General features: G+C 45.0%; 2 protein-coding genes across 3 annotated transcripts in view; one reads left to right on the plus strand and one right to left on the minus strand.

Annotated features, from left to right (window-relative positions):
* The window catches only part of TMEM178A (transmembrane protein 178A), a 56,922-nt gene extending 47,986 nt beyond the window's left edge, over positions 1–8,936 (minus strand). Inside the window, exon 1 of one of the 2 annotated variants that reach the window (XM_065929396.1) lies at positions 8,918–8,936. Coding sequence is in view for 1 of the 2 variants with exons in the window: in XM_065929394.1 (XP_065785466.1) it covers positions 8,222–8,621 (400 nt within the window). In the remaining variant the exon portion in view is untranslated. Of the gene's footprint in view, positions 1–8,221; positions 8,830–8,917 lie in introns of those variants that run through there. The other variant, XM_065929394.1, reaches the window with a different exon arrangement.
* On the plus strand, positions 8,670–9,266 carry LOC136164016 (uncharacterized). Its single transcript, XM_065928833.1, has one exon. The coding sequence runs from the start codon at positions 8,670–8,672 to the stop codon at positions 9,264–9,266; it is 597 nt and encodes a 198-aa protein (XP_065784905.1).
* The last annotated feature ends 907 nt before the right edge of the window (positions 9,267–10,173 follow it).

Below are 10,173 nucleotides of genomic sequence, written 5' to 3' on the forward strand. Positions count from 1 at the left end.
GCTTTAGACAATAGCAATGGTATGCTGTTTTTAAAATACATATATATGTGTGTATATATATATATAGTAGAAAAAACTAATTTGTTACACTTAAAGCAAGTCTACAGGTTAAGATGATCTTATCTGAATTGCTCCCAAATTATTGAGCTAATGTTTTGCTCCAAAGGAGATACATTTGCTACTTGTACTATTTGCCAAACCTCCAGCTTAGTTGTTTTCAACTTTTTCCTTCCATCTCACCAGTTGCTTCTGCAAGGGAGAGGGAAGTGAAGGGGATGACCAAATCAGATTATTTTTATTCTTTTAACCAGCAAATAGTACAGGAAAATAGGCCTCAAATGGTCACATAATTGAGTATCAAAGAAGGACAATGGAATCTCTCTGAAAGATAAGATGGACACAAGAAAGATGAGCTCAAGGACACTGCCAACCTGACGTCACAGCTCGCTGGGCAGAGGTCACGGCTCAGTTACCTGGGGCATACTGCACTGCAGGTGCACTCAAAGAGGAAAGGAGGGTTCATTCTTGGTAACTGTTGGCCCAGCCTAAATTCCTTCAATGTGGCCACTCACCATCATTTCCCATTTACCACTGACACTGGGCATCTCAGTTACTCCCTCAATGAAATGCAACTCCCGGATGCTCCCCCAACAAAAGCTGTCCTCTCTTGCAATCAAGAACACTTGCAGTTATGAGTAGTCTGCCTGATGTGCTTTAAGGGCTCTTTCTGAGCTTTAAAGAAGAGAAATCAGGAGCTAAGAAAAAAATCACAGCAACTCTAGTATGATTGGATGTGAACTTTCTATGGCATAGCAAAAAACTCTTCTGTTGTTCCCCTCAAGGCTACTGCTAAATGTAATCCACGAGACATGGTAGATACAAATGTCATTGACTCTGGCAATTTTGATCACAAACCACTTAAAGCACCATCCACTTTTGTGTTTATGAATCACTATTAAAAGGTGACTTCTTTGTGCAGATCGAAAGAATAGAAGCAAATGTCTTTTTTTATATCAGAGAGGCAAGTAAGAATTTAATTTCTATGCAAGATAACCTTCAGGAGTGTTAGCAATAGGATGTGTTGAAGCATAGGATATCACACTCAGGTATGTTCAGCCTCAAGACACTGCAGCACAAAACTACAAATCTAGTCATTAAGAGCTGTGTAATATGAGCTAGCAGTTGTTTAATCATAAAGTTGCAGGTAATACTGTCTCATGTCAGAAATGATACAGAAATAAAATGCATCTTCTTCTCTCCCCTGTGCAAGATGAATATGTGATACAATGGTGCTGGGAGACCCACCACAGAGGTCAGCCACGATAGTAAAGAAACAATCCATCTTCTGCCCAGATGAGAAACTCGGGCTTTGTTGATGGGCAATGAGAGAAGCAGTCTTCCAAGAGAAGGGGGGATATGCCAGGGGTACATAAGCAGTCGTCTTATGTACCCCCTGGAACATAGATAAACTTTTTTTTATATCTACTTATTAATATTACCCCATCCCTTCAAAGTTTGTGTTTATTCATGTTTCATGATGTCCTGGGTTGGCCAAAAAGTTCGTTCAGTTTTCCACACACGTGTATGAAAAACAAATGAAATTTTTGGTCAAGCCAATATATTTCAGCACAGAGTGTGCACACATACTCAATTGCTCAGTCGTGTTTGACTCTTTGTGACCCCATGTACTGTAGTCGGCCAGGCTCCTCTATCTATTGGTTTATCTTGGCAAGAATACTGAAGTAGGTTGCCATTTCCTCCTTCAAGGGATCTTCCCCACCCAGGAATCAAACCCACGTCTCCTGCGGCTCCTGCATAGGCAGGCAGATTCTTTACCGCTGCATCATCTGGGAAGCCCATGGAAGTACAGTCCCTGTACCTGATTTTTAAATGAAAAATATAAATTACATAGAGTGGGGCTTCAGACAGTTTCAGAGACCACTGCCTTGAAAAGTAAAGCGAGAAAAATGAAGTCTTAATGATATCCCCAGCACTCCCAAAACTGAAGAATCCCTTTGCCAGCAGCATTTTCTGGTCCAAGAGAAGGTCCGAGAACAGTGTGTAAACTAATGGGTCAGAAAGGAGAAACAGTGCTCGCCTCTCAGATTTCCCAGATACATCTGCTCTTGGGAGATAATTATTCTAACACAAATGATACTTTGGTCTACAAATGAGCTGGAGAAAATCATCAATCTATTTTTGTGTCAGGTAGAACTTGGTGGGTCCTGTACAGACTATTAATTTCATGGAAAATAAGCCAACAGGGAAAACAGATAAATCATTAGCAGAGTGAGGAAGAGACCCAATGAATTCCTACCAATCCTCCTACTTTCTCTTTCTTGCAGAGAGTAAAATGACAAAGTATTTATGTCCCACTGTCTTTGATATCTCTGTTTATCTCATTAAAGGAAAAATGCTTCTGAAACCACAAGGACATGTTCTATTTCAAGTTTTAAGAATTCAATCCCAAATGATTTATATAAGTGAACAATATGACTACAGAATTGTAATCTTCACATTTCTAAAATTGTCATTCTTAACTTCATAAAAACAAAACACTACAACATTCATTTCCCTTTTGTTTATTGCAGGCAATATATAACATTAGGATTCAGTTTACATAAATAAGGAACATATATTTGAAAAGTAATGTGGATTGTTTTTAATGAAAATTTTTAATTAAAAATTTTTTCAATTAAACTTAAGGCTAGTAAGAACAGTTGGCACTTTTGATATCATTTCAATGACTAATCCCTACTCAAAATTAATTTCTCCAAAGTTCCATATAATGTATTCACAAGACTCATCAATGTTTATTTATTAAAGTCAGTGTTTTCGGTAACTGAAAGAAGCATTATAGAATGTTTCCAACTGAGTCTCTTTCCATCTGTCCTCCTATTTTACTGTTCATCAAGTAGTTTAAACATAAGAATCGCACTTGGAACAGAATGGCTGGGTGTTACCCAAAGGATCCGGCTCTCCATTACTTTGCAGTGTTAGTTAGTTAGTTAGTTAGTTCAGTCTCTCAGTCGTGTCCGACTCTTTGTGACCCCATGAATCACAGCACACCAGGCCTCCCTGTCCATCACAAACTCCTGGAGTTCACTCAAACTCATGCCCATCGAGTCGGTCATGCCATCCAACCATCTCATCCTCTGTCGTCCCCTTCTCCCTCCCAGCATCAGGGTCTTTTCCAATGAGTCAACTCTTTGCATGAGGTGGCCAAAGTATTGGAGTTTCAGCTTCAATATCAGTCCTTCCAATGAACACCCAGGACCTATCTCCTTCAGGATGGACTGGTTGGATCTCCCTGCAGTCCAAGGGACTCTCAAGAGTATTCTCCAACACCACAGTTCGAAAGCATCAATTTTTCGGCGCTCAGCTTTCTTCACAGTCCAACTCTCATATCCATACATGACCACTGGAAAAACCATAGCCTTGACCAGACAGACCTTTGTTGGCAAAGTAATGTCTCTGCTTTTTAATATGCTATCTAGGTTGGTCAGAACTTTCCTTCCAAGGAGTAAGCATATTTTAATTTCATGGCTGCAATCACCATCTGAAGTGATTTTGGAGCCCAAAAAAATAGTCTGACACTGTTTCCACTGTCTCCCCATCTATTTCCCATGAGGGGATGGGACCAGATGCCATGATCTTAGTTTTCTGAATGTGAAGCTTTAAACCAACTTTTTCACTCTCCTCTTTCACTTTCATCAAGAGGCTTTTTAGTTCCTCTTCACTTTCTGCCATAAGGGTGGTGTCATCTGCATATCTGAGGTTATTGATATTTCTCCCGGCAATCTTGATTCCAGCTTGTGCTTCTTCCAGCCCAGCGTTTCTCATGATGTACTCTGCATATAAGTTAAATAAGCAGGGTGACAAAATACAGCCTTGACGTACTCCTTTTCCTATTTGGAAACACTTTCTGTCATTTACCTACCAGTGCTAGTAGCCTGCCCAAAGTGTTTATCCCACAGCCTACTAAAAGTAGTTACTCTATAACCTACTAGAAAATAACTACGGTACTTGATATAAACTCCATTGGGGCAGGAGTTTTTATCCATTTTTTTCACTTCTGTATATTGTATTTTTTGAAGTGAAAGTGAAAGTCACTCAATAATGTCCGACTCTTTGCAACCCCATGGACTATACAGTCCATGGAATTCTCCAGGCCAGAATTCTGAAGTCAGTAGCCGTTCCCTTCTCCAGGGGATCTTCCCAATCCAAGGATTGAACCCAGTTCTCCTGCATTGCAAGCAAATTCTTTACCAGCTCAGTCACAAGGGAAGTCAAATTTTCTATACATAGAACAATACCTGGCATTCAATATATGTTTATAGAGTGGAAAAAAAGAATCTATCTTTAGGTCACCTCCTCTCATTTCCTGGGCTCTGTACACAATCCATGCCACCTGCCTTCCTGGCCTTCTTTTATACATAAGGGCTTCTTTCCAGTGTGGTATTCCCAGGGGCACAGAGGGGCCTGAGGCCCTCCTCTTTCAACCCAATCTTTCAAGGCTTCTTTAGCTGTTCTAGCCCTCCTACGGCTGGATGGAGGATGATTAGTTTGCAACTTACCAGAGACTGTCTTTACTTTGAACAGCAAAGCTTTGTTAGCAACAAAAGTTAGCTGCAAGAAGGGTCTACAAGGAAGAATAAGTTAGTCAACTGACCAACTCAAATACAAAAGAACCCTCACATGTGTAGCTGAAATCTTCCTACTATTAACTGACAAATAATAGTGTTTTGATGGGCATCTATTTTTATTGGCTAGTAAACTACAATGCAGTGCAAACTTAATATCTCTACAGCATTTGTAAGTTCCCATGTTATCCCAGTGGGCAAGATAGTAAAATGTGGATTAGTCAATATAGTGAGAGGACTTGGTACTGGAAAACCTATATTCAAATTGTGTTGGTGACTGGTCCTTTGTCAGCCTAAGAGAGTAGCATCGAGTTCTAATCTTGGTCCTTAATGGGTTTAATCAATAACTTTACCTCCATTCTTATTGAAGGTCCTGGTTGGAGGTCCAATCTAGACCTTCTAGGGTCACTCTGGGCTAAAAGTAAACTAGAATCACAATGAAAGGGTGACGTTCAGAGTTTGACAATTTCCCCAAATACCTGTCCCAATAAGATGGCTGCTTTTCTGGCTCATATGATTTCTCTAAAGTAGATGAACATTCTATAGATTTATATGTTGCATTCCTAAGCCAGTCTCTTATAGTCCACATTGTCTGTTTATTTTTCCTCTACATCTCTCAGAAATACTTGACCAGCCTCTCATAACAGGAAATGGAAACAGTTTCAATTGTGAGAAGTCTTCCATATTAACAATTCTCTACTTTCCCCTCTGCAACTTTCACCCAACTCCTGGCTTTGTGCTCTAAATCCACACAAAGAAAGCTGATCTCTTTTTCTCTCAAAAGTTCACTAAACAAGTCAGGTACTTCTTGTGGCCCTTCCCATCCCTCCCCTCTCTCTTATCTGAGTCTACTAAATCTTAGGACTCATAAGGTAATTCAGAGAAGAAAGCAAGGATGAAACATGGGACACTAGTGGTCCAAATTTTTAAATTAGATGTGATGTCAATTTCTAGCTATAGGGGGCTCATTTAAGAAATTCATACACCACCACAGATGCCAGCACATACCACAAACACCAAATTATACCACAGATGCCAAAACAAAAGTAATGTTTACCTAATAGAGGTGTCAAAATCATCTGTTCAAACTATTCTTGGAATCACAAAATTTTAAAGCTATTCATTTCACCCATTCATTTCACAGGTGATAAAACTGAGATCCAAAAGAGTTATGTAAATAACCCAAGGTAGATGGGGAGCAATATTGGAAGTATTGCAGGCCTTTTGGCCATCTCCCAAACAACAAATTATGATCCTACAATGTACTGAATGTCATTTTCTCCAAACTCTTCATGTCTTAATAATGGCAGCTCATTAACTTCCTAGGAAGCTAAATTTACATTGCTATTAGTACAAAAATGACAGATTTCAGAACTAGAAAAAAATCCCCTAAAGGACATTGAGCCTTCTTACAAGGAACAAGAAAACTGATGACCAAGAAGGCCTGGATTTGTTGGAGGAAAGGCTGATATTTAGTGGTACGGGCAACAGTGGTGCCCAGGTCTTCTGATGACAACCTAGAACTCTTTAGTATTCCACACAAAGAATTAGCTAAACACCATCAATATTACAAAGCTGAGATCATTTTAACCTAAACTTGTGTTTATGATGAGAAAACTGTAATTCTTTAACTAGTACACAAGTTCCATCTTATGGAAGTGCTAGGCTGGACAACCATGTCAGAAAGATGTAGAAGGGAGTTCAAGTAATAGGTGGGAGGTTGGACTGAATGACGTCTAAAGTCCCTTCAGCCTCTAGGATTATTGGATTCTGAACTTCCCTGGAGCTGAACACCTCAGCTAGCCAGGGCGGATGAGGAGGTGGGGAATGTGCAGGTGTCCCGTGGGGCATCCTCTCCTGCCCTTGGATTGAATGAACTCTACCCTGCTGTTTCAGGCATTATTCCATATCCAATTTACATGCAATCAAATACTCTAGGCACAGGAAGAGTGTAAGGAAATGCAGCTCCGTTGTTCATTCCCAAAGACAGACTACACTGCTTAGCTTTCAAAACTGCATTGCCTAAATGAGCATTCCATAACTGAGCCTCCACTTTGAGCTTTTACAGTTTGTTCATGTACTATGCTACTATCAGCATTAATTATGCAGCATCTTCATGAGGAGAAACCAGATTTGGATGTGAGGTAGGAGAGGAAAGAATAAAGCGCAGTTTCCAAAAGAAGGTTATTGTATCTGCTCCCTGCTCCCCAGAGCACTGGAGTCCTTCCACCACAGATTTCAGATGGCAGTCCCCAGCTGAGCTAGCCATGGGAAGGAGGAAGTTGACATGTTTGAGAAATGAGGAATACGCCAACTAACAAGACTCTGAGGCCAATATGTTATTAACTCCCTCATTTCTATGTAATTCCATTCCAAACCAGAATTCAACACAAATCTGCTTCTTTGCTTTCTGAATGGCTACTAAAAATTTAGATGAACTGATTTTAGACATCTTCTCTTTTCTTTTGCAATAATGAGTTCAAGGGAAGAATGAAGGTTTGGTTTTGTTTTTTCTTCATCTCAGAGAAAAAGAATTTATCATAAGGGTCAAGCTCTGACAGCTAGAAGAAAGCTTCAGCAATAGGACTGTCACACTGAATGAGATTACAAAAAAAAAAAATAAATTCAAAGGATCCAACACGCATGGGAGCCAGGTATCACCTAGACTTCAGAATTGTAAACTGATGTTCTACAACTCAGTGTCAAATAAGAAAACAACAACAAAACAGCCTAACGAGGTATCAAAATCTCAGAGAGTGATTCTGTACAGACTCCGTGTGCAAATACAAAAGCTCTACCTTAAAAGGCTTGGGCAGGGTTTCCACTCTGCTTGCCCTCAACTGAGTATGGTGTGCCCAGTCATCAGGAGGAAGGCTGCAAAACAGTCCATGTCCTAGCTGCCTTCAGCTGCCTCCACCAAGGCATTACTCTCGTCTGAGGTCTAACCCAAAGGAACCCCGCACTTCGGGGTTCAGAGGAAGGTTCCTCCGGCCTGCTGAGCTCCCCATTAGCCTGTCAGGCTGGCATGACCACATCAGTCCCGTCTGCTACCAACATTACAGCAGTACAAGAATAAAGCCCTTTCCTCCTCTTCTGAGATTTGCACCACTTTTCTTCCAAACGTGTTTCTAAAAGGAAAGCACAACTTGAGGGAAGGAGCCCAGCCGGACAAGGTCAGGTCTTTTGGACGGTTCCCTTCCTCGCCAGCGGCAATCGACACATGCATTCCAAGTCGGGCAGGTGTACAAAGAGAGCGAAGGACGAGAGAGGAGAGAAGAGGGGCTGGAAGGAGGTCGAGGAAGGAAAGGAGACAGAGGCGAAGGGCTGAAAGGACTTGAGGGAAGAGGGGGAAAGGAAGAGGATGAAGAGGAAAGAAGAGTCGGAGAAAGAAGAGCGAGAGAGAAGGGAGGGACGGGAGAAAGAAAGGGAGAGGGAGAAAGAAAGGAGGCGGCAGGGAAGACGAAAGAGTGTGCCGGGGACACGGCGAGGAGGCGGCCGTGGGGACCGGCGCCCCTGGGGAGCCCCGAGCTGCGCTCCGCGAGCGGGCGCCTGGGGCGCAGGGCGCGCCCGGCGCTCACCTTTCAGGATGAGGGTGTCGATGTCCCGGTCGATGCCCAGGAAGTAGCACTTCCTCCAGAGGCCCGAGTAGGTGGCGAAGAGCGGCCGGCCGCACTCGGCGTCCAGCCCGCCGAGCCCCAGCAGCGAGCGCCAGGACTCGGGGTCGGCGCGCCCTGGGCCGCCCGGGAGCAGCCGGCGCCCCAGTGGGGGCGAGTCCCGCAGCGGCAGGTGCGACAGCGGCATCAGGCGGTTCTTCTGGTCCGGGGGGTCGGCGCCCGCGCGGCTGCGCTCGCAGCTCTCCTTATGGCGCCGGGGGTCGGTCTCGTACCAGTGGTCGGTGAAGATGGCCGTGACCAGCAGCCCCAGGGAGCAGAGGCTGAGGCCGAGGCTGAGCGCCGTGACGAGCGCCCGCGGCTCCATGGCTGCTCGCCCCGCCGCCGGTGGGCCCGCGCGCCGCCGCCAGACACAATGCACTTGGCCTCGCTAGCTCCGCCGTCTCTCTCTCTCCCGCGCTCCCCCACCTGCCCCCTGCCGCCCGCGGCCTCCGACTCCCGGCCCGGCGCGCTCCCTCCTCGGCTCCCTCCGACCGCGCGCCCGCCTCCTCCCGGGCCGCCGCTCCGCGCCACCCGGAGCCTCGAGCACTTTCTCGCTCCCCCCAGCCCCGCTTCCACCGCCGCTCCCGCAGCCCCTTCCCCTCCCTCCTGGACGCTGCTCACCCCTAGCTGTCCACCGATCCTTCCGCCCTGCTCGCCCGCCCGTGACTCTTCTTCCCTTCCGAATCCCTCTCCTCGCAAGCCCTCACTTTTCCCTTGTCTCCTCCTCGCTCCCCTTCACCCAGTCCCGACTTTGCCCCTACTTTTCTTCAACTCGTCCTCCCTCTTTTGCGTCCCTGTCTCCCCGCCCTGGTCCCTTTCTGTCCCTGCCCTGGATGCGACGCTTCTCCCCAGCTTCCCACGAGCGCTCAGCCGTCCTCTCCCCTCCGACGACCTGAAAAGACATCCACCCACATCAGACTCAGTCTTGTCACTTGTCCAAGTTGATGTTGATCAGTGTCCCGTTTTGTAACCAGAAGCAAATCCCATCTGGGTCGGGCTGCGCGGTGATACTTAAACTCAGGAATCTCGATCTGGAGCCGGAGCCGAAGACCCTTTCTCCCTCCACCGAAGAACCCAGCCTCTCAGACCCCTGGGCTGCTCCATCACCCTGTCATGCCCCGCTTTCCCTCTCTCTCGCCCAGGGCAACCTCTCAGCGCTCCCTCCACTCCAGACCCTCTTCTGAAAGAAAAGGCACCGAATGTCACTAGAGCGATGGACCAGTGGTCAGAGATTTTTTCTCCCACCCCAGCCTGCTCAGAGATGGACTTCTTTTTCGTTGACCACCTCCATCTCCCGCTGGAATGACGGCCTCCTGGAATTTCTACAAGTGTATAGTGATCAATAAGCCCTTGCAATGGCACCTGGTCTGTGAGGCGATTATTGTCCTTAGATAAAGAAAGTCCTTAGTAATAAATCAAGGGGATGATTTTTTATTTTTCCTCCTGTGCAACTTACATGGGCTGGGAGGGTCAACAGCGTAGCAATATTACACATTAAAGTCAACATCTCAGCTTGTTTCTGTTTTCTAGGGCACTCGGAGGTAGTAATTGAGAATGGCAGGCAGATTCACATTTTCTAAAATGAGGAAACCTTAGGACTCAGGGTCCTGAAAGAGTTAATCGCTGTGCTGTGTGGAATCTGATGATAGAGGAGCAATACCCTCCTGCCACTTAATGCCCAGGGGGTCACATCACAGACAGAAAACCATGCTGTGGGAGCCCAGGGATACCAACTCTTGTGTTCTTTTGCTATATTAATGATCGAAAGATGATGAGGCATTCATTAGATGCTAAATGTCATTACTCCACAATTTAATGGGACTTATTAACTAGTGCCCCACATCAGTTGGTATGAATATGATTTATATGTTTTCTCT

The sequence above is a fragment of the Muntiacus reevesi genome, chromosome 3, assembly GCF_963930625.1.
Source record: "Muntiacus reevesi chromosome 3, mMunRee1.1, whole genome shotgun sequence".
Taxonomy (NCBI): domain Eukaryota; kingdom Metazoa; phylum Chordata; class Mammalia; order Artiodactyla; family Cervidae; genus Muntiacus; species Muntiacus reevesi.